Source organism: Lissotriton helveticus, chromosome 2_1, assembly GCF_964261635.1.
Source record: "Lissotriton helveticus chromosome 2_1, aLisHel1.1, whole genome shotgun sequence".
In the NCBI taxonomy this organism is placed as follows: domain Eukaryota; kingdom Metazoa; phylum Chordata; class Amphibia; order Caudata; family Salamandridae; genus Lissotriton; species Lissotriton helveticus.
In genome coordinates this window covers 520,145,881-520,171,319 of record NC_136059.1, presented here as the reverse complement: position 1 = coordinate 520,171,319, position 25,439 = coordinate 520,145,881, and the positions used below count along the sequence as shown (strand labels likewise).

The window sequence follows — 25,439 nt, the reverse complement described above, 5'->3', positions numbered from 1 at the left end:
GTGGTATTTTTCCGAATTGGATTTACTACTGCTTGTTTCCACTCAGACGGCACCCGTCCTTCGCTGAGGGATTGATTTAAGATGGTTTGTATAAGTGGGCCTAGGAAGGAGTTAAGAGGGACCATCATTCTTGCGGGTATGAGGTCGTTAGGGGAGCCAGATTTTACATGGTTAGTTAGGAGGTGGAGATCGGTGCTAGATATTGGGGGAAAGGAGAGTAGTAATATTGTTTTTTGTTGCGAGGCAGTGTTAGCAGAGCTAACACTGGGGGCATGGCTTCCACTGTTGGTAGGGGTGGTGCTCAGGATTTTGTCGTATATGGTGTTGATTTTACTCTCAAAATACAGGGATATCTCTTCACAGAGTGGCAGTGAGAAATCGTCCGAGCTAACACATGCTGTGGGTTTCACGAAGGATTCAAGTATCTTATATAATTCCTTCGAAGAATTGCCAGCCTCTGATATTTGCTGGGCCAGACTATTCTTGCAAGCCTTTCTAATGTTTTTGTAGTATTTAGATTGGGCTTCTAAATAGGCTTTCCTGTCTTCTGTGAGGTGCGACCTCCTCCACTTTTTTTCCAGTCTTCTACACCCTTGCTTCTCACTTCTTAAAATGTCTGTGTACCATTTTTCTTTTTTGTGGGTGGGGAATTGTTTGTGAAGTTTTAGTGGGGCTACTTTGTCTATAGCCTTCATAAGGGAGTCCTTGAATCTGATTAGGGTATCTTCTACATTGTCAGTTGCAAGGGATGAGGGTTTTTCCCAGGCCTTCTGCAGTCCTTCTGCGGTGACTTTATGCCACTGATGTCGCCATATGGGGGGAAGAGTTTTGTGGGGTAGCAGTTTCTTTTCTATTGGGAGGTCAAATTCTAATAGATGGTGGTCTGTCCAGTCCAACTGAGAGGTGGCTATGCCGGACATGGTGGGGCAGTTTGAGAAAAGTAAGTCTAGTAGGTGACCCCCTTCATGGGTGGGATCGGAGTTGTGGAGTTGGAGCCCTAGAGCAGACATATCTGCCATCAGAGCTTTGGTTTCATTGAGTTCTGGATTGTCTGCATGTATATTGAAGTCGCCAAGGAGGACAAGGTCTTCTTTGGCTCTAATGTAAGGCGCCAGGAGTTCCATGAGAGAGAGGGAAAACCCAGCGCTAGGTCCCGGTGGGCGGTATACAAGTGCACCTTTCATGGCTATTTTATTGGAGATATTGATCCTAAAAGTCATTAATTCTAGAGTAGGGCTGCATTTTTTCTCTATGACAGTGACTTTTAGGTGTTCCTTATGTATGATGGCTAACCCGCCACCTGTCTTAACGGGTCGGTCCATATTTAAGAGCTTGTACCCTGAAGGGATTGCGATCGTAATGGCTGGAGTTGTGTGGGGTTTGAGCCAAGTTTCCGTCAGGAAACATAGATCTGGCTGGGAGGTGTGGAGTAGATCCCATATCTGAAATTGATGTTTGGGCAGGGACCGTACGTTTAACAGTATACATTGAAGTTTGTGTTTCAGTTTACTAGTTTCTAATGTCTTGAGGTCTGGTTGAGATTGAAGATTGGCTTGGAAACGACAAATGTTGCAGGAGAAGGGGCCTTCTGGATATGTCCAGTTCTCATTATCACAACATAGTGGAAGGGCAGGTTTCAAGGCCAATAGGTTTGCGGCGGAATACCTGATGGTTCTCTGTGGGTCAGCAATGTTGGACATAGCCCCTGGCTCCTGGCGCCGTCCTGGCGCGGACGGGCGCAGACGGGCAGGTCTTTGGCTTGTCTTAGGCGCCGACTAAGGCGCCCTGCTGCGCGCAACCGCTGCGCGCTAGAGCCGACGAGGGGCTAAATAGCCCTCAGAAGTGAGCAGCTAGAACGCTGACTGCTCGACTTCCTGTGGGTGTCTGGCTCTTGCCTGCCCCGCCCTCCGCACTACGGTATTGGCTACCGAGTCAGACCGGGGCGGGCAGGCTGGAATATCGAGCGCAGACGACTGACAGCTGAAGTGTGACTCTCAGCAACCCAGGCAAAGTGCAAATAGCAATACAGGTGAATACTGTTTCAAATTAGTTATCAATTTCTACAGCTATCCGCCGCTAGTGCAAAGTACAAGGTGCTGGGTGAATTAAAATATCGTTTTTAAAATTAGTAATCAGTTTTAAAAAGTAAGCGTTAAAAATCCAAGAAGTAGTTCAGCAATAATTTTACAGAGCATCCGCTCTAAATAGCTTGCAGGCGCCAAGCGGGGTCAGGACAAGCTGCCACCTCGTCCCTTACCGCAATGATCCGTGCCTCCTCGCCGCCTAAATAGCCCTCAGAAGTGAGCAGCTAGAACGCTGACTGCTCGACTTCCTGTGGGTGTCTGGCTCTTGCCTGCCCCGCCCTCCGCACTACGGTATTGGCTACCGAGTCAGACCGGGGCGGGCAGGCTGGAATATCGAGCGCAGACGACTGACAGCTGAAGTGTGACTCTCAGCAACCCAGGCAAAGTGCAAATAGCAATACAGGTGAATACTGTTTCAAATTAGTTATCAATTTCTACAGCTATCCGCCGCTAGTGCAAAGTGCAAGGTGCTGGGTGAATTAAAATATCGTTTTTAAAATTAGTAATCAGTTTTAAAAACTAAGCGTTAAAAATCCAAGAAGTAGTTCAGCAATAATTTTACAGAGCATCCGCTCTAAATAGCTTGCAGGCGCCAAGCAGGGTCAGGACAAGCTGCCACCTCGTCCCTTACCGCAATGATCCGTGCCTCCTCGCTGCCTAAATAGCCCTCAGAAGTGAGCAGCTAGAACGCTGACTGCTCGACTTCCTGTGGGTGTCTGGCTCTTGCCTGCCCTGCCCTCCGCACTACGGTATTGGCTACCGAGTCAGACCGGGGCGGGCAGGCTGGAATATCGAGCGCAGACGACTGACAGCTGAAGTGTGACTCTCAGCAACCCAGGCAAAGTGCAAATAGCAATACAGGTGAATACTGTTTCAAATTAGTTATCAATTTCTACAGCTATCCGCCGCTAGTGCAAAGTGCAAGGTGCTGGGTGAATTAAAATATCGTTTTTAAAATTAGTAATCAGTTTTAAAAACTAAGCGTTAAAAATCCAAGAAGTAGTTCAGCAATAATTTTACAGAGCATCCGCTCTAAATAGCTTGCAGGCACCAAGCGGGGTCAGGACAAGTTGCCACCTCGTCCCTTACCGCAATGATCCGTGCCTCCTCGCCGCCTAAATAGCCCTCAGAAGTGAGCAGCTAGAACGCTGACTGCTCGACTTCCTGTGGGTGTCTGGCTCTTGCCTGCCCCGCCCTCCGCACTACGGTATTGGCTACCGAGTCAGACCGGGGCGGGCAGGCTGGAATATCGAGCGCAGACGACTGACAGCTGAAGTGTGACTCTCAGCAACCCAGGCAAAGTGCAAATAGCAATACAGGTGAATACTGTTTCAAATTAGTTATCAATTTCTACAGCTATCCGCCGCTAGTGCAAAGTGCAAGGTGCTGGGTGAATTAAAATATCGTTTTTAAAATTAGTAATCAGTTTTAAAAACTAAGCGTTAAAAATCCAAGAAGTAGTTCAGCAATAATTTTACAGAGCATCCGCTCTAAATAGCTTGCAGGCGCCAAGCGGGGTCAGGACAAGCTGCCACCTCGTCCCTTACTGCAATGATCCGTGCCTCCTCGCCGCCTAAATAGCCCTCAGAAGTGAGCAGCTAGAACGCTGACTGCTCGACTTCCTGTGGGTGTCTGGCTCTTGCCTGCCCCGCCCTCCGCACTACGGTATTGGCTACCGAGTCAGACCGGGGCGGGCAGGCTGGAATATCGAGCGCAGACGACTGACAGCTGAAGTGTGACTCTCAGCAACCCAGGCAAAGTGCAAATAGCAATACAGGTGAATACTGTTTCAAATTAGTTATCAATTTCTACAGCTATCCGCCGCTAGTGCAAAGTGCAAGGTGCTGGGTGAATTAAAATATCGTTTTTAAAATTAGTAATCAGTTTTAAAAACTAAGCGTTAAAAATCCAAGAAGTAGTTCAGCAATAATTTTACAGAGCATCCGCTCTAAATAGCTTGCAGGCGCCAAGCGGGGTCAGGACAAGCTGCCACCTCGTCCCTTACCGCAATGATCCGTGCCTCCTCGCCGCCTAAATAGCCCTCAGAAGTGAGCAGCTAGAACGCTGACTGCTCGACTTCCTGTGGGTGTCTGGCTCTTGCCTGCCCCGCCCTCCGCACTACGGTATTGGCTACCGAGTCAGACCGGGGCGGGCAGGCTGGAATATCGAGCGCAGACAACTGACAGCTGAAGTGTGACTCTCAGCAACCCAGGCAAAGTGCAAATAGCAATACAGGTGAATACTGTTTCAAATTAGTTATCAATTTCTACAGCTATCCGCCGCTAGTGCAAAGTGCAAGGTGCTGGGTGAATTAAAATATCGTTTTTAAAATTAGTAATCAGTTTTAAAAACTAAGCGTTAAAAATCCAAGAAGTAGTTCAGCAATAATTTTACAGAGCATCCGCTCTAAATAGCTTGCAGGCGCCAAGCGGGGTCAGGACAAGCTGCCACCTCGTCCCTTACCGCCTTCTTGCAGATCCTGCAGCATTCCCCTATACATTTTCCATATACCCGAGGTATTTGGTTCGCACATAAGCATTTTCCCTGACCTCATTAAAGAGACCCATGCATAGAGCATTATATCCGGCACACACAAACCTCCCTTGTTCTTTCTCCGAAGCCTTTTGTATGATATTCTTATTTTTTTTATTTTTTTTTGCAGAGTTTTATATAGCGCGAACTAGACCCGAACCGAATCAGGTATCAGAGCGCTTTACATATTTTTCCAGTTACGTTACATTTTACGTTTCCAGTTACATTCATTTTTAGGCACGGGGAGATTAAGTGATTTGCCCAGAATCACAGGAGGTTTTGGCGTCGTTACCGAGACTCGAACCCAGATCCCCAGGTCCGAGGTCGAGCGCCCTAGCCGTTAGGCCAACTCCTCTCCCTTATTCCTTTGGAAGCCCATATAAAAACGTTTATTTTTGCCTGTAGTTTCCTCAAACCTACTGATGATGTGTTGTTGCAATAGTAATCCTGCACAGTACGAGAGGACCGCAGGTTCAGACAGGTTTGAGGAAACTACAGGCAAAAATAAACGTTTTTATATGGGCTTCCAAGGAATAAGAATATCATACAAAAAGCTTTGGAGAAAGAAGAACAAGGGAGGTTTGTGTGCGCCGGATATAATGCTCTATGCGTGGGTCTCTTTAATGAGGTCAGGGAAAATGCTTATGTGCGAACCAAATACCTCGGGTATATGGAAAATGTATAGGGGAATGCTGCAGGATCTGCAAGAAGGAGACCACGCTTTTTTGTATAAATTTGGCGATCCACGCTTCTTCATGAAGGTCCGTTTGAAATCTCTTAAAGATCTTGGCTATACGTGGTATAAAACAAGGAAGCTTTTAAAGATCAGTTATTATAGCGTGACGGCTCCTATCTGGGATACACCAGGCTCACCTGAATGGACTAAACATTCATTAATAACACGTTAAAATCAGCTGGGATAATTACATGGGCTCAATTAATTCCAGATGGCTGCCTATCACCATGGGAAGATCTGAGGGAAATCACAGACAATCGATTATCCAAATTTAAATATCTACAAATAAAAAGCTGGTCTCAGGTGATTGGGATAAAGGTTGGACACAAGAACAAGCTGGAGACGGCTTTAAGAAAGTTTAACAAAATAAGAAAGAGTTGGCAAACCTTTACTGGCTCCTGATCGATCTTGCAGATGGTGATTTCACCCTTCCATCGCAGCTGTGGGGCAAGTGCTTGCCGGGTTCCAGTACAGAAGCAATATGGCAAGTATCTTATGATTTACTATACTCCACAGTATAAGCTGCCAATTTAGGAAGAAATCATCTCTTTTCTCTTCATAGGGTTTACTGGTCTCCCTCCAAGCTTTCTAAGTTTGCGAAGGGAGCTATTCCACGTTGTCCAAAATGCCAACAGGAAAGAGCTGATGATGAGCATATGTTCATAAGTTGTCCCATGTTACACCAATTCTGGGGCTCTATTATCAGAGGTATGGAAGTCCTATTTGGTTTTGATATCCAGTTGAGCATCTCTTTAGTTTTCCTTGGTATTTTTCAGAGTTATGAGTTATTACTTACAGATAAGAATAAGCTGTATTTTTACCTCATCTTACTTGCTTGGAGAGAAATTTGTAAATGCTGGATAAAGTGTATACCGCCGACATTTTTAGATTGGATAAACCCTATCAAGTATGTAATGAAATTAGATAAGGCTATATGGGAAAAGAAGAGTAAGAAATAGACAGAGTTTTGGCTACCATGTAAGGTTTGGTTAGATAATTTATGAAAGTCAGGGCACATATGTCCAATGATTATGCCTTTACATAAGAATACTTTACCACTGGGGTCAGTTCGAATGGCCAATCAGAAAGAAGAGCTGAACAGACCAAACACGAGTGGTTCTGTGTAAAGAGCATCCATTTAGACCAGAGCTCTCTTGCTGGTGCTAATCAACTGTGGGGCCGAAGAGTAAATTGAAGTGGCTTTGGATAGATCTAATGGCTTATGAGAACTTAAAAAAAAAAAAAAAAACACTACTAAAATGTGTATTTGGAAAACACACATTCACCCCTTGAGGCACCTTTGCACTAGGGAGATGGTTATGGTTACTTACCTTAATGGTACTTGTTTTATTGACCACGGAAAGATGAAAGTCTGAGTGAGCCAGTCAGAAGTCAAACCAGTGACCATGTGGTCAAACATAAATTAATGGAGTGGATGCATTATTCCACTGAGCTGTCAGGCGCAGCTCTGTTTATACACTGATGCACTAGGAGAGGAAGTATTCTGGAAACGGGAAACAGACTTTCATATATTCATGCTCTGTGCACTACTTGGGGATGCACTTGCCATACACAGGACGTTAGAAAGAAGCAATGTTTTAGAAAAAGGTACAACATGCACATAAAAATTGCTTATCAAACTACATACCCCTGGGATGAATGTTAATCTATTGCCGTCAATCCAAAACTCCTTTAATCCGCTCAGTTGTTCAAGTACTTCAGGCTGTAAAAACACAGAATGAAATATATATCTTAAAGATGATAACTATTTTAAAACACATAAGAGCAAACTCATTTTTGGCAACCTATTTTTGATTTAGACCCATAAAAACCACTTGCTGGAATAGATTTATTCCAAGATTTTAATCACAAAATAAGGATCTGTAGATTTCCGACTGCAGATGAAATTTAGAACTGCAGAAAATTAGCTAGCCAAGTCAATTTTCAGAAACCTAAGTATAGTAAGGGGAGAAGAGACATGGCAAGGGCATAAAACAGCCACAGACTCATGTCTGTAAAGTCAGCAGCAGCTCCTCAACTTTGGCAGAGGAGCGTCACCCCGACTGCCCCCCTTCCAGCAGCTTTAAACACAAAAAATAAAACCATAATAAACCAGGATTATTATGGTTTTATTTTTTTCTAGCTGCCATCTCAGGTGGGCACAACCATCATGTGCACTGAAGCTGCCTCCAACCTGAGCTGCGTTGCCGGATTGTAGACAGTAGACTCAGGATCCCAGTATAACTGGGAGTGCAAATTCACAGTGTTCATGCCAATCCTGCCGCTGTTCTCAGGCTGTCACCGGCAGCATGAGAGCAGTGTCAGGATTTGGCCAGTGGATCCTGTGCCTGCAAAGAAAAGGAGCCTAGAAGAGCGCGATGCGGCGATCCAGTAATGCAGCAGGTAAGTTGTCTTATTTTTGTGACGTCCGTACTCCCTTGTAATGCTACAGTCATTTATATATATATATTTTGACATCATGTGTTGACCATTGACTCCATGTTGCTTTAACTACATTTTGTGAGTACAGTTTCATCTTATGTCTGTCTGAACCAGCCTTTCAGCTGCTGCAAATGCAGGCAGGTCGCAGGTTTCTTGCGCGCACACAGAAATGTTTATGTTTTTCACTTCAACAAGCAGGAAAGAGAAGCTGCCGGAACAGACAAGTGTGGGCTGCGTACAAGGCCCAAGGATGAGTGAGTGAGGATATCTGCCTCAGCTCTCATCGAAGCCTAGCCAGCTCCGGGAAACTGTCAAGAAGGTTCCCCAGTTGTGCTGGCAGAGATGATGCTAAACAAACAGCTGGTGATGTATTCCAAGTTTGAATTACTTATTCTTGTGTACATGCAGTTACCTTTCTATGCATTTATTCTTGTGTACATGCAGCTATCTTTCTATGCATTTATTCTTGTGTATGTACATTCAATATATATATTTATTTTACATGTGCATTATTGCTATATGATAAATATGGGAACTTTATGCAATAAATATTTCCCTTTACTTGGGGAATGAGGGTTGCGCTCTCTTTATGTTGTACCCTGTTATTCTAAATTGGTGTAGCGTCCGATTATGAAGAGTGTTCACATTGTATCCTGCTGTTTTGAAGTCTTGCTCAGGTGTACTGAAGAGAAAGCAAGACACTCCCATACCCCTTCACCCGGCCACCTCCACCCCACCCCTCTACCGAGATACTGGCCGCCACTGTGTACAGTCACACAAATTGTCACAGCTTGGAAAAATGTGAAACTACCTTTGAAAAAGAAGAGAACTGGGAGAGTTTCCATGGTGGGAAAGACGAGATAAACCCCCCAAATTCCACGTGGGTGGACAGTAGGGGTGGGCAAAGATTAATCTTGAAATTTTGATACCGAAGTTTCTTTAAAATTGCCCATGGTGAGGTTTATACTACTCGTGGCCATGGCACAACACTGAAATACATTTGGTGTGCACATATGGCAAAGGTTGTGTAGTGTGACTTTATTTTTATAATGTTACATACAACAAAGGCCTCGCTGTATGGTACCAAAGTTTAAACTTGAAATTTTGATACCGAAGTTTCCTTAAAATTGCCCATGGTGAGGTATACACTCTTCGTGGCCTTGGCACAACACTGAAATACATTTGGTGTGCAGATATGACAACGGTTGTGTAGTGTGACTTTTTTTAATAATGTTACATACAACAAAGGCCTTGCTGTATGGTAACAGTCACTGTTCGTGCATGGTGTGATAGTAATTCTTTTGAGTCAGTCAACTGGTGCAAACTGCTTAAATGTGTGCTTAATTGTCATGTTTTCTGAGACTCTTGTGAACAGGTATCAGGAGGCAAGGCTTCTGGTACCAGGTGTAGCTTAGTGTGGTCCTTGTGCGGGGAAGAATTACTTTAAATAATCTTGCTCCGACAGTCTTTTAGCCAAGTAAAGGCTGGCAGTTATCATAACGTACTGACACTTTCTGGATTCAGGCTACGGATGGGTGGAAGTACCGTGCAGTAGTTTGTGGGAAGTGAGCTACTATTCCCAGAAGACCATGAACTCTTGCTTGTCTAAAGAGTTGATGGCCACCTTGGAAATACAGATATAGTGTAAGCAGTGAATTACAATTCCAAGCAGGTCACAATCTCATGTATGTCTAGAGGCGGCAGTCACAGCTTTTCAGGTATAACTTTCCTTGAGGTTCATAGCATTCTTTACTAGGCAATTATGGTACAATGTTGCTGCACCCTGACCCTCTCTAAATGCACCTCAGAATGCAGTTGCCAAGACCTACTGCTTCCCAAAGGCTATTATTCGGACAGACTGGATTACAGAGAAGCACCCTACTGTTGAAAACAAACTTCTATTTTGAATGTTAAGACTGTGGTTTTGTGTTCTCTTAGAAGTTCCCGTGAAGAAAAAGCAAGGTTTCTTAATAGGTCAACACCACATATATATTTACAAATGCCATGTAGAAAGCATTAGATTTCCAGCTAATATTAGAGTACAAGAGGGTGTTAGTGGTATTGATTATTGTGCAGTCCTACAAAAGTAATATACTGTACTCATCTGCCAAATAAAACGCAACATTATGACAAAGCGTGTGGAAAAGCATAGGGAGAGGCGCTAGAGAAAAAGTGTTTTTGAAATACTGATTTTATGTGTGTTTATTTTTCAGAAATTCTGAGTTTCCTATTGCAGCACAGAGGCTAGGTTGTACAGAGAAATTGCTAGGGTATATTCAGCAACAATTACAGTTATGTTTAGTGTCCTGATTGACAAGTTGCTTGTTGAGATAATGTCTTAAATCAGTTCTTAGATGGGTATTAAGTACTACGCAGTTAGTGACGGCACAGACTATTCCTATGAAGATGATTTTGTCAGAAGGTTAGGAAATGGCAATTTATGGACTTTTAAAATCTGGTCTTTTTGGGAAATATATGGTTATCAAGTTTGCTCAATTTTCACAAATTTCACTGATTAGGAAAAAGATTCCTGGGGATGTTAGGGCACTGGATGGTTCCAGTTTAACTGTAGGTGTTCTGGAGTTTTCAATGTGTAGGATTTCTCTGGCTCGTTTTAGAACTGACCATGAGAAACTGTATTTTGTAATTTTAAGTTCCCCTTCCTTAAACTCAAAGAGGGAACACATTGCCATTCAAGAATTTCGGGAACATCTTTTCATCTCTCTAGATTTAAAGAACCGGCAACGGTAACAAAATTTTTCGAACAGATAATCAAGGTTTAACCTATTGAAGCAATGTACATATAGATGAAAACACATCCTTGAAGCATATATGTCCTGTCCTGAAATAAAGGCAACTGCTATTTCACAAAGAATTGGGAGGAGAATCAACTTCTGTATTTTAAGGATTCTATCAATGCTGTTCAAGTGAAGGTAACTAAACCTCTACCTATGGTATGCTTAGGTGCACTCAGCTGAATAACAAAATAGCAGAACGGAGGTGAGAGGGTAGTACTAACCGTCTCTAGTCACTTCCAGGAAAGAGAAGTCAGGTCTCTGCAACCACTGTCACTGGAATTTACAGCTGCATGAAAATTATCTTGCACCCCTATTGGGGACATTTGAATCTTTAATGATTAACTATATATTTACGCCATGAAGGTAAAAATAAAATGTGGTTCAAAAACATGCTATTTGGAAAATGTGTACTAATAAACTCACTTTCACCCATGAATCACTAGAGCCTAAACATCAAATTCCTTATTTTACTACAGAGCAGCGTGACTTGAGAAAATGCTGGTTATCTCAAACATTACATAGTAGAATCAGTTGACAGAAAAGTGAAATTAGGACCAGACACATAAAGCATGTTAATTGCGATTCCATCTCATTGTCAGATTTAACACTGTGTGCTTTGCATATGAATATATACCTTTGTTTATAGCCACTGCACATGCTACTGTACATGAAAAGCAGTGTGGCACTAACCACACATGCAGATCAGCTGAGTATAATATATCATTCATAACTATTATTGAGAGGAGAGACATCCCGACTCACTCAACACTTCGCCTTTCAACAATTCACGATCCGTTCCCCACACTCAACAACTGTAATAAATAGACTATTACCCTCTGTGCATCCGAAGGCACACTAAGCATTTACATCTCAATTGGTAGAAACAAATTAGTAGTATTGAGGAAAACATATGTATAAAGTAAAGGTGAATTTTTTACATATTTACCCAATTTAAATGATATTTTCCAGAGTCATCAAGATGAAACACAGAGAATTTTGCTTAGTAGTTGAAGACAGTTTAGACAACAAGCAAACTTTGATTTGAAGCACAGTGAATAAAGAAAACCCAACATCCACTTGTACACAACAATCCCTGTTAGAAAAATATCCATCGAGCTGGCCCTTACAAACTTTCCCAGCATTTGTTTCTCAAAAGTCAATTGCCGCTTTTTATATTCCACTGACAGATGTCACTGAGATTCACAGATTCAGACCAGAGTTCGATACTATGATGTTGATTAAAAAAAGATTTTAAAAGATTTAAGGATCAAGAGGTTTAAGAAAGCTGCAAATCCGCTCAATTTAGTAAAACTTACCACTTCTGTGAACTCATTACTCCCCAAGTCCAGCCTCTCCAGCTGAGTAAGCCTGTTCATGGTTCTGCAGAGAGAAGATTAGAGGGAGATTAGGTCAAAATCTACACCAACTGCATCTGAGCTCACAGTATTCATACTAAATATTTTTAATTTGTATTAAGCAATGATAAGGTTTGCAAAAATAGATAATTTACGAAAATGGTGCAAGCTACAATTTTTATTTGAATATAATATCTACAAATCCGATGAAGCTACAGCCGCGTGTGGCTTCCTGTTAAGATTTAATTCTAAGAAGTTACACTACATTACTTTCTCCACTCTCACAGATTTATTCCTCGTTCTAATGAATAAAACATAAGCATGTGCGATTCAACTAAAGGAAGAGAAAAGTCAAAAAGATAGCATCACAGACAAAGGCTAAAGGCTGGTAGTAGCCAGTCATCTGCAGATATGCGATTCAGCAAAAAACATGAACATGCAAAATCAAGGAGGACTACTATAGTACACAGTCACCCATTGCATTTAAATTCAAGGCTTATGATCTAGACGTTCATGCACATGGAGCCCCAGATTAAGTGTGACGTATACTTTTCTTTAGTGGTTTTCTATTAGCCCCTCTCAGTAATGGCATTTTTGTGTGGGTAACAAACACAAGAAAGGTCGTTTGCAAGTATAAAAAAACAGATATGTACTAAATCCCCAAATATGTGCACAATTATATATTTTACCATTACCTTTTAGTTGCTTGGCCAGAAGAACAAAATAATATTTTGGGTATATGCAAACCATGACAGAGTCCATATAAAAAAGTCCAACGATTATATATAGATAGTAATTAGGTATATTTTAAACCAAAAGTCTGTCGAACTTTTGAGAACACATAAATGCCGCTCTAATTACAGCTCATTCAATAATAGCTTCCATTCCTTAACGCACTAATATGTTGGTCTCTTTATCGGTAAGGTGTGCCGGGCTAACCAAGTATTATCGTACAGCCGTTTGCCCACTCTCATGGTGAGAAGGAGTCTCTCCTAGAAACATGCATCTTGCCCACCCCTTTATTGTTGTAAAAACGTTGAGTACTCCATGGTCATAGGTTCAAATCCAGGCGGGTCCACTCAGCCTTTCAACCATCTGAGGTCGATAAAATGAGTGCCATTGAGTTGGGCAACAATAAACATCTGTTATTCAGCGCCAAGAGACCTCTGGGTGAACGTGAGCTATACAAATACACATGTTATGTTATAACAGGAGGTTCATAGTGGCATTTTTGATTAAAAAAAACATATGTCAATAGAGACCGACCCAAATTGTTAGTTATGCTTATCAAAGTTGAGATCCATATAAAGAAATGAGAATTGGACACTTGAACAAAATCCCAAAGAGAAATCTAAAGCCAGCTATGCTACAGCCATTGGGAAAGGTATGACGGGGCAGTGGAGAACCAAATTATGCAGCTGGATTACTAAATTGTACAGCAATGAAAAGCGAATTATGGAACAATAAAAAGGAAGTCATGCATCATATTACATGACATTGTCGATCTTGTTTTTGTTTCTTTTACATTTGAGCACACTGACAAAAAAAGGAATTAATGTCCCATAAACATACATATCTTTGTTAAGAAGAAAAAAAACATACACACTCGGCAGTTTCTATTTAAAAATGTTCTACACCATAAAATAATTGTGTGTTGTAAGGGAGCACCTCCAAGTCAGTCTTTTAACACTATACATGATAGCCCCTATTGTAAAACTAATAATATGTTTCTCCGAACCCACCTGCTGTAATTATTGCAATGTTTTTGAAAGCTTGCCGTCAATTTCGTGTTTAACTTGTGTTGACATCATAGGCCCTTTGAAAAATGATTAACCTTCACAAAAAGCTCGGCCGAACACTATGGAACATTTCATATTTAGTCTGTACTCATCTTACTGGAATGCGCTATAGGGTTCGAGACACCATACTATAAAAAGAGGTGCGTTGTGTTTTTAATTCTTCTCAAATTTGAACTTGTCAAGAAATGGCTTTTAATTCGAAAACTGGGTCTGTGGTGCAGACCTGTATATGTGGGAAAAGTGAAACTAAACATGTTCATGACAAAGAAAGAATCATTAAGGTGTTTTTTTCCTCACTACAGCAAAAGCCCACCTCTTCAGCAATTAACAGCTCAAAGAAAACCAGCTAAATGTGCACCCCGTGTACAGAAATTACAGTAAACCTTAATCCTTTGGGGAGGAAAAATCAATTCTTGTTAAAACATACAGATTAAGCAACAGATGATACTCTATGGCAACTCATTCTTATTTACATGAAAATCATGTTTTTCTAGTGCTGCAGTTCCACCCGAAGGGCTGCAATGCTTTACTCCTAGCATTGTAAGTGATCAGCCGCATATAATATTTTGTTTACATTTCGGGATGGACAGGAGACCCTGTGAAGTGGATCAAAGCTCTCTACTGGGTTCTGGCACAGAAAGACTTTCTTCAAGCATGACAGTGCCTTAGATTCGATGCATTTATGAATCACGGTCGCAACCTTGAACAGGACCAACTATGACAAAGGTGGAACATTCTGAAGATCTACGTTCTTAAGTTCAGCCTACAATACCATGGTTCGTCCGATGAAGTGTTGAGAAGAAGTGTCGAGAGGGGCACTTGATCTGGATCCGCGCTGAAGGTGTGAAAAAAAAGGAACTGAGATCAGCTTGCTGGGATGGTGCCTACACAGACTCGCCTCTCCTGAGACTGAGTGTATCCCCCAGGTGTAACTCCCTCTTTGTTGTTTACTGATATATTTAAGGGGACAGGGAGTCCCTCTCCTGCCTTCCAGGCAAATACCCTTTCTCTCCTTACTGGTTACTTTTTATTATGGTGCCTATATAGGCACCGGACATTATCATTTCCTGCGAGGACGATGCCAATGGCGTGACACGGAACCGAACTACACCACGTCACGGCACGCAAGGGGATAGCTAAAAAATGTCTGTATCTAGTCTGATGCCTGCGAATATCCGAAGGTAAGGAATCTGTGGCTAGAAGTCTCTATCAGATAAGTGTTTTTTTTTTTTAGAGTTGATTTAAAAAAAAATCTACAGTGGTCAGAGTACATCAACTGGAACAAAGGATTCCTAGGCAGAGAGCAACTCTGATCCAGGGACTCCACACAGAGATCTAGCAGTAGCTTCAGACACCCTGCCTTGTGGAAAGCCACGGAAAAGGCACATAGAGTCCTCCAACAGGGTTATCTACAAGCTCGAGGACAAGATAGTTGCTGAGGCGCAGAGATGAAGACAGCAGCTGCGTCCTTACAGAACACTGCTTCTAAGGTTTGGAAAAGTTATGTGGGTATAGTATAAGGTATCACTGAAACTCGAGTAGGTCCCTTTTGGTGGTAAGACCAACTTAATTAGCCAAGCGAGGGGTCTTGTATCAATATAGAGAAATCCTAAATTTCTCCTGTTTTGCTTGTTTGCAAACAACATTGCTACTAGTATTAATATTGAACTAGGACTAGATGATCATTTTAATAAAGTTTGAAAATACATTTCTAGTTTCCTCTGTTTTTGAGTGTGTCCTGTCATTATAAAAGATAATTTGGGTTTCACCAACTATTCCTATGAGTCTCACAGGAATAATTGTTACCTAATATGTACCTAACTCATGCAATGCTCACTGTGTTGCATAGGGTTGCATTCCACCGGCATCACTTGGGAAGGTATTGTTTAATCAGTGTAAAGAGACATCTCAGACCTTTCCGATTCAGGATTTTCTGACAAAAGCAAAGTGCATTGAATAAGACTCGTTCATTTATTGGTAGTAAGTGGAGCTTAGAGAGAGCTGAACCAGTGCGAGAGTACCTGGGAATTTTGAAAAACAGCTGTGTAGCCGCATGTTGAACTCTCTGAAGCATTTTCAGTCTACTCTGGGAAACCCCAAGATATAGCACATTGCAGGTAGGAACAATGATGTAGTGTCAGTGAATGCCAATAACAATAAGATTCTTCCACTCTTGCCTACGCAATGCAGACACCGCCATTTGACGGACAGTATACTAATGTGTATCTTTATCCACACAAAAACCAGATCCCAGGACCTACCAGCCCTGTTCTTGCTTCTCTCACTTAAGATTCTTTCCTCGGTGCATTTGAGACACTGGAGTCCTTCTGTTCCACATGTCAATCAAAACTAGGCTATCCCTTGCGGTAACAATGACTCCTCTTAATAATTAAACATGTGTGCTGTGTCTATTCTACATATTCTGAATATACATATAGTAACAGTATTCCTCGATACTGAAGAGAATCAACAATATAAAGCTGTTCTTCAATGATCTACAGATATTTCATGAAATGAAATGAAATGAAATGAAATGGGATTTATAAACGCGCAACTAAGCCCGAAGGCATCAAGGCGCCTAACCAAAAAAAATCAAGTAAGGCAAATCCAGAGCTAGGGGTAGGCTTTGGCAAATAGCCACGTTTTGAGCATCTTCCTGAATGCTTGCTTAGTGGGGAGGGATTTAATCTCAGTTGGCAGAGCATTCCATAGCTTAGGAGCCAAGGTTGAAAAGGCTCTGCCACCCCATTTGGCTCTGCGGACACGGGGAATAGCCAGCAGGGACCTATTAGCTGAGCGCAGAGCTCTGCCAGGGGTATAGGGAACCAGCAGTTCCCTCAGACCTCTAGACCCATTTGAAGCCAAAGCCCCATAGATCAGACATAGGGACTTAAAAGCGATCCTGGACTCTATCGGAAGCCAGTGCAAACTTTTTCTTGCAGCCGTGGCGGAGGCCCGCTTAGGAAGATCTAGTACAAATTTTGCTGCGGCATTCTGTACCATTTGAAGTCTCCTTATGAGGCCCTTGTTAATGCCAAGAAGTAGGGCATTGCAATAGTCTAATCTTGAGCCTATTAAAGCAACTACCACTTGTTTCCTGGCTTGAGGGGATAGATAATATTTTATCTTCCGCAGGATGTTTATTATGCCCCAGCAGGTAGAGATGGTCCTGTTCACTTGGTGACTCATCCCCAAAATAGGATCAATCATGACTCCTAAGTTTCTGGCCAAGGCAGTGGGTGTAGGGCACTGGCCCAAAGATGGGGGCCACCATTCCGCCGACCAGATGTCCTCCTTGCCTCAGAACACCAGAATCTCTGTTTTCTCGCCGTTGAGCTTCAATGAATTGCAAATCATCCATTGAGCCACTGCCTCCATACAGTGTCTAAAATTGGAGGCAGCCAAGTTGGAAGGTTGGGCGAGAGACACCAGGATCTGCGTGTCATCGGCATAGGATACTACCTCCATCCCAAAAGATCTAATCAGCCTGGCAAGTGGGGTCACATAGATGTTAAAAAGGGTCGGGCTTAGAGCCGACCCCTGAGGGACCCCACACTGCACAGGGTGGGATGGAGATAGGAACTCCCCCATCTTGACTCTCTGTTCCCTCTGGCCAAGGAAAGAGGTCAGCAGACTAAGTGCTGGCCCCTCGACCCCTATCTCCCTCAGTCGGGATGTTAGCACTGAGGGGGACAGGGTATCAAACGCAGCCGTAAGATCTAGCAGAATGAGGAGGGTGGTCTGGCCCTTATCCACTTTTGTGCGGATGTTATCAAGCACGATGGTGAGGGCCGACTCAGTGCTATGATCTCTCCGAAAACCATGCTGCGAATGATCTAGGAGGCCAGAGGTTTCCTCTGTTGTGAAAGATGCATATCTTTCACAACATCTCTTCTTATTAATACTCATTTTGACACTTAAACATGCATTCTTAGTAGCTTTCCTGAATTCTTCCAAAATATCAAACCCAACTCCTAGCAAAATTCAGTATCTCACACATCCTGAAAGGAGCTAAAGTTTTCAAGTTCCAGACCATGAAGAATAAACGCCGGTTTATTACATATCAATGACATTTTTAAAGTTACATTTATTCAGTTCACCATTTCTGCCCACAGACTTTAAAACCATTAATGCATATGTTCATATGCATAGGCGCAACGTACTATATTGCAGCACCATCATACATCACTTTGCCTGTAAACGAAGTAGTAGTCAGAGTGAATAGCTACTGCATTACACATAGGAAAAACAATATATCTTCAAAACCAGAGTGCTGATGAACATTTTCAATCTTGCTAAGGCCACAAGCAGCACAGGAGTATATGAAATGTATCATTTATTAAAGTAAAACCCAGTCTTATTAATGAACCACGGCAGGCGCGGAGAGTATGGAACATAAGGGGCCACAATGGATGCCCATGCAGGTTTTCAGAACAGTGTGGTTTTTTCAACAGGTGCCTCTTTGGGAAATTGATTCCTTTGGGGCACATACATCCTATGCAAAATAGAAGTATTTCATCAGACTTGAAAACCACTGCCAACTTTCAAATTAAGAACATAATTAAGCAATAACAAAACTCTAGTGACAACATACAAGTTTAAATCTACAAGTTACTTGCTAAACCACTTCCTTTCAGAGCCTTACGTTTGGACTTAGTTGAACAGATCGGTCTGGTTTTCTTTGATAATCATTTTCTTATGTTCAGCACTTGTATTGCTTAACTCGGTGTACTAAATTCCACTGAGATTTAATTTTCAAGCATATGTGGACATGATTTCTTTTATTAACTGAGCTGTCACTTAATCCGCTGGCTCCCTTTCTTCATAGACCGCTCATCTGGTGGAGTATGCCATGCATCTGCAAGACACACATTTACAATTCCCTTTCTTAGAGTCCTGGCCTTCCATTTGATAGCACTTAGGGATGGAAATGTTCTCTGAATGCAATTACACACTTAATTTTCCAAAGCCCCAGCAAGTAGTGTGAAGATAAACACCAATAGAAACACATAAAGACCTGCTAAGAACATCTAACTGACCTGCCTTTACACCTTGGGCATTAGAACCTCTCACTCCTACAGCTCACCTGTTACTACTTCAGTTTTCTCCTTCTCGGTTTACTGCTCTAGCCTTCCATTGGTGTTAGATGGCCACCTTTGTCATGGTATTCACCCATAACTTTTGCCTTCACTACCCTGATTTTGCTGAACCCATTTGGATGGCAATATAACTTTGGGCGCCTGTGCACTCTCCCTTAAAGCTGGTAAAATTGGTGTACACCTAATTGGCACCTTTAATTTACTTATGAGTCCCTGGTATACAGTACTACAAGTACCCAGGGCCTGTAAATTAAATGCTACAAGTGGGCTCCAGCATAAACCATTTGCCAGGCCTGAACCTTCCTATTTATTATTTCTAAGTCACCCCTAAGGTGGGGAATCAAATCTCATACGGCATGGTACACTGTATTTCAAGCGTAGGACATGTGTGCTTACAGTTTATATGCCCTGACAGTTACACAGCAGCGGTGCGTCCATTGGGGCGTAGGGGCGTAGCCCCACTAAGCCTGGTGGACGCACCTGCGGCTCCGACAAGAGACTCAGTCACTCAGAGCACCTAAAAATAAAATGAAGCACAGCGCTTCGGAATCGGGACAGACCAGCTGTAATCGGGAGTGCGCAGGGGGTGGGGCTGGCCTGGTAACCTAGGTAACACAACAACATTCAATAACAAACACACCGGCTGCGAGTTGGACTCTGCGCATTCAGGGCATAAACTTGCCAGCGCATGCGCTTTACCCGCAATTTGACCAGCACGGACCGAAGGGGCCAGGGGGTGCGTCTTTAGCCTGGCCCCGTTGATTTAGAAGGCGCCAGGGCGAGGAGTCTGTGGGCCCCCCTAGCCAATCCTGGCGCTTATGCCGCGCCAGGATTGGCTGGTCCGCGCACTATCATCATGGCCAATCACTGTGACTTCAGCATGTGAAGCCATTCAGTGATTGGCCATGGCCATTCCGATTCGGGGTCCATGAGCGGTGCGCGCCGTGACGTTTGCTGCTGTGCAAGTTGCAAGTGGGGGCGGGGGCTCTCTCTGTCATCAAGACTCCACGTGAGCAGCAGCGTAGAGAAAGACTGAGAGAGAAGAGACATTGTGCATCGACTACTCTGAGACTGAGAGACTCAGTGACTAAGAACGGAGAGAATCGTCAATCGTCATTCATCATCAATCCATCGGCATCGAGTCGGCGGCGGGCTGACTGACTTCGAAAAAAGTAGGTGACTGTGTGCAGCCAGGTCGCGCTTGGGGGCAGGCCAGGCAGGCCTGTGAGTGTGAAAGCTGATTGGCAATGGCTCGTCGTTACAGTACTGTAGCTGAAATCCCTAAAATATTGCTTCGGATTGCTCCCATCACAATTGCACTTAACTCCGTGGCAAAGAAACACAGGCCCGAGCAGGAGCCAATTATCCAAAGAAGGAGTAAAAGACTTGTCTCACCTAATACACACCTGCAAAGAACCGATATGGGACCGGAAACTACTTTTTTTAAAAACATTTTTTAATCCAAAACAAATCCGCGCACGAAGCAGTCTTTGCTGGCCTGCTTCGTCCGAGTAGATTCATGAACTGAACTGTAGCTTAGTGAAGTTCCATAAAAGAGTGGAAAGGAAAATGGCGGCACTACCAACCCTGCCGGGGCTTGACACCCCGTCCCAACACTATTAGACGCCTTCACCCCATAGACTATTGTATACACCCAGCACTTTAATTTGAATACTGCTGCTTTCGGCAGCAAAGATTGCACTAGCAGGAACCTGCCCAGAGAAGCCTTCTCAATCTCTACGCATTGCTTCTCGTGCACTTCTTGTCCAACAGACAATCGCACATCCCACTTACCGCCTACCTGCCATGCCAATCCTTGTGAATTTACACAACAGTATCCAAATGTTTACATAGACAAGGTGCCGGCACGCACTGAATAAACTGCCAGGCTACATCTTGCCACTAATAGGTATTGAACTTGACACCCGGATAGACCAACCCTGAGCCCAGCTCACAAACCCGAAGTTAGACATTTGGGGAAAGAATTTACTGTTGCAGGGGGTATGTAAGTTAAAGGGGGACCATCTCTAGCATGCACTTTAGTTACTGTTTTTGCATTCCTTGCAGTAAAGCGTCACTGCATGTTTTGCACATTTATTTTATATTGCCGAGTTCCAACTTGACGTAATTATGGACACTAGGAACCCCACCTAGAAAATTGTGTTATAAAATCAAGATGTGTCAAGAGCTTATCTTTGCAGGGTACACCTTATAAGAACAATGACTTAGTAGCATTGGTACAGCACATACGGCAAATTGTAACTATGGTGTATTTGACATTGTACCGCTATTCGTGCTCTTTAGTGTTTTAATTGTACTTGGCAATGTACTGTTATTTCATGCTTTTTAGTGCCTTTACTGTTTGCAATGGTTTTAATTAATTGAGTAATATAAATAATAATAAACTTGAACCTATACTCTACAACATTGTACCCCACTGCTCTTTACATGTATCGTATAAAAACTCTGCATACAGATACCATTTTTTATATTTTTTGCCCCAAAAATACTGTAGTCCCAGCGGGAAATAACGTTCTGTCATTTGCTCTTTTATGGGTCTTATTGTTTGGTAACTCGGAAGTCTAGGATCTTTACAGAGGTCAGAAATTCAAGGGAGTTTTCTTTTTCTTGAGGGCTTAAGAACCTTTTCCTGTGTGTAGCGAGCGGGATATGGTTTGAAACGGCACATTACTTATTTGTGACGGCTCATAGACTCGTCACTGAGAAATGTGTAACAGACCGATACTAGCTCTGCTGTCTAAGGCCTTATGGTTATGGAGCGCTGTGCCTGGCTCAGCCTTACAATCACGCAGTGCTGCTCTTTCCAGCTTCGTGAATGGCACAAACCTTCCAGGTGGGAATATGGCTGTCCTTCATGCATTCACTTAGGCCATAATGGGGTGACTTGCTTTTAGCAACCGGCGGAAGATGACTATCAGTACAGAGAAAAGAAATGCATGCCCCAAATACTATTTGGGGAATGCATTTCTTTTCTCTGTACTGATAGTCATCTTCCGCCGGTTGCTAAAAGCAAGTCACCCCAAATACAGCACAGCTTCTTAAACAATGACTGTGCAGTCTCGGGAGTGAACAACTGGTCTATGAAATAATGAATTCTGTCTACATTAAAGCAAAAGAGTAGGTTAAAACTGTGAGGGCAAAACAGAAAATTCTCCCTTTATTTTTCAAAAGCTGCATATCCTGGAGCATATACACAAATAATAGACGCCATCAAGTTAGAAATCAGCTGTTAGTCTAAAGAAAAGGGGCTCGAGGTTGGGACTTTTGAGCGTATACAATTGCGCTGGTTAATAAAGCAACAACCCTGTCCTTTTTGTGTTTCAGCAAGTTCTGAGGGGGGAGTAAAATCCTACCGAGTTATGTTTACTGTGTACTTGTATAGCACCTAGGAACGTTCGACGAATACTTCACTTCCTGGCACTTTTTACAGATTATGTCAGAAGAAGCTCCGACAGGGGCGTCTGCAAGACACCGGTTTTGGGTTCTGTGTTGTCGCAGATTGCAACGAAGAGGCCTGCCACAGAGTAAGGATGGCAGCAGTAGCACCTAGGGTTGGGTGTTGCTCGAATGAATTAACCATACAAGGGAGAAGAGCAGGCACAGAGTTTAAGATATGCCTGTATTATGGTTGAAAAGTATAAGCTGCAAAAATGGTGCACCAAGAGACAATGTAGTTTACGGTTTGCACTATGTGAATAGAAACATTAGCAGCCTAGGACCATCTGGGGAGTAAAGAAAGGGGTTTGTGGTCGTTTGCACTACTCTACAACACATCCGAACATAGTGCTCTGTTTTCAGTACTCCAGGCTCCACACCGCATTGAAGTCCTCCCCACACATTACACGTGACTGAAAGCTTCCCAGCCCTACTGACAGTTTAGAGGGGCTGCACTGTTTGGGTATCTGATGTGTCTACTGGCAGACTTGTCAGTAGGGCTGCAGAAGATGTAATCCCTTATGAGGTAATCCTTGCACGCTATCCTTGACGAGGCACTGACATTTTTTGAGAACTACCTTCTCCATATATTTTTCCATTACACAGCAGGTGTGTCTGGGGCAGCGTGAACATGAGGCATGTGACTGTCACTGACCCAACCCAGCAGTGATCTCGGAAGCAGTGGGCAGTTACCGGTAGACTAGATCTTTTATCTCTCTGTGTCTTTGTTTGCAGGTGAACCAGAAGCAGGAGCACTTACAGACAAGCTTAATGATTGTGTTACATGTTATTGAACACTAAACACCAAGACACTTACAAATTGATTGGGAAAAAAATATTTAATCAAATTCTCCTTTATATAGAGCCAAAAACTCGAAAGTTGCTAGGTGCTGGATTCGGCATGGTTGATCGTGAAGCACATGGTCATGTCTCACAATAGGGTTCACTGTTTTCTTCATTTGCAAGGGAAAAGTCCACATGAAAGCTATTGTAGGCCTCTTTCATCGTCTCCCTCTTTGTCTTTTTTTTTTCTTTCTCTTCTTCCAGTTTTTTCTCAGTATTCCTCTCTCTCATTCTATTTTTCTCCCTTGTCTGTCGCTCACTCCTTTTTTCTGCTTTCTTATACTGCCTGTCTGTCTGTCTATCATATATTCCGCTCTTCTGTTCAAACATGATCAATTGCGAAACCAGCCCAAAGGCAAATGATATTTTCGCACCAAAGGCAAATTTTGTTCGTTTTCTGGTCTCTGTGTTTTTTTAATTGGAAATAATGGCCCTGACCGTTCACCAGTGTATTAGAACGTCCAAGTTTTAAAAGTGAGACGTCTTTCTTGGCTGTACTTTTCAATCAACCTAACTCTTGCAGCAAAAAGCCACGTGAAACATAATAATAATGTGTGTAACTGAGGCAGACTGACCTCTCTCACCCTGAATGCACAATAACTTTTAAAATCCTTTACATTGGGTTACACTTCCCATATTGGCAAACATTAACGAGTGCTGTCTAATTATTTACCCTTCCATTCTGTCCTCGATGCTTTGACGGACTCCTCTTGCCTGTGGCTTCAGGCAGCAGTTTTGTCTGTTCATTTACCATGTCAATGGTATATTTATGCTTTTACATCTATTTTGGCTATTGTTTATTGGTAATTTCCACGCTTTGTGTATCTTTTGTGCCCTTTTGCTGAGACTTGTCTCGGTCACGTCCAGACATGAACCGTCATCTGTCGGAAATGCACATTTGCACTGGAGCGGTCTCTTACTCTCTGACTGCTCGCCTTTTTGCCCTCTGATCTTCTCTCCCACCACCCATCCTTGACTAGTGCTGTCTCCTCTCGATGTATCTCTCGATCCCCATCTCTCGTCCTATTATTCTCATTTTCTCTCCATCCATCTTTGTCACGAGCAAACTTTCTCTTTGTGACCCTTACAAGAAAAGAATCCTCGTTTTCAATTACTCAAGCTGTCTGTTTGCCAAATCAAAACCCCACACTTAAAATCTTGGTTTCACCTACTCCACCCCATGCTCTGCAGCCACCTGTTTCCAGCTGAGAGAAGGGGCGAGAAAGAAGAAACGTCAGCGAAAATCCTACCATGCACAGCATCGGTCCTGCAATTACAGAAAGAGTACCTTTCATATTGCACGCACAGTGTTATTTAATTAATGCCGAATTGTAAAACAATTGAGAAATTGGGACTAATTGAAGGAGATGATTGGCTCTCATGCTTCACTTTTATCTCCCTTGAACCATGCAGGTGAAGTGTAGTGACGTTGTGAGGGTGCAACAGGCCTCAATGCTAGCAATGTAAAAAAGAGTCCCTCTACCTCCCGCTAAGTGGTAAAAGAAAGCGATAGTCGGGGGGTCACCCGTGCCTCTGCACCCCCTCCATTAATGACAGTTGTGCCCCAGTCTGACTGAGTGATAGGGGTAACTGGCACAGCCTACCGACCCACTTGTGTTATGGCGTGCATTACTTACTTTACAAGAACCGCAAAGGGTCTTTGGATGGAAATTCAAAATATTGCATTTTTCTTAATTAAGGCGGGATTGTAGCTCTGAACAATGCTCATGACGGGCAAGTATTTCAATATATCCACAACAATTGCCAATACTGCGACCTGTTATTTCTAATCCCAATTGCCTACCACTAATTGAGAAAAAAAACAAAAAGGGAGGTACAAGGACTATTATTTGGTCCGATTAAATCAGAAATTAATTTATTCAAGTTATTTCATTTTAAAGAAAAATATTTTTCAGTTTTTTGTTTTTTGATAGCGGCGATCATACAATTAAAATTCTTTGTGCAAAAATACAAATCCAAACAAAAATAACATTTAGAGCATTAACCTGTGTGATTTTCCTAGCATTCATACCCACTCTACACATTCATCCTACACAACAACACAATATTTACAGTTATTGAAACTTTTTACATATACATATCACTTCTTATTTGCCATAAAGATAATTGTTTCAGATAAATTCTCTTTTTTTACAAAGTAAAGTTCACGCAATACTGTTTTTTGCAGAGCTTTTATGGCATACGAAAACGGGGGGAACCCCCCCCGTTTTTAATTGTATGATCGCCGCTATCAAAAAACAAAAAACTGAAAAATATTTTTCTTTAAAATGAAAT

General features: G+C 42.6%; 1 protein-coding gene across 6 annotated transcripts in view; it reads right to left on the bottom strand.

Moving 5' to 3' along the window:
* ERBIN (erbb2 interacting protein) overlaps positions 1-25,439 on the bottom strand; it is a 912,789-nt gene that overhangs the window by 249,526 nt on the left and 637,824 nt on the right. For all 6 annotated transcript variants that reach the window (XM_078675167.1, XM_078675172.1, XM_078675168.1 and 3 more), the window contains 2 exons: positions 11,909-11,972; positions 7,001-7,075 (listed from right to left, as the gene is read on the bottom strand). In XM_078675167.1, the coding sequence (XP_078531293.1) occupies positions 7,001-7,075; positions 11,909-11,972 (139 nt within the window). The remainder of the gene's footprint in view (positions 1-7,000; positions 7,076-11,908; positions 11,973-25,439) is intronic.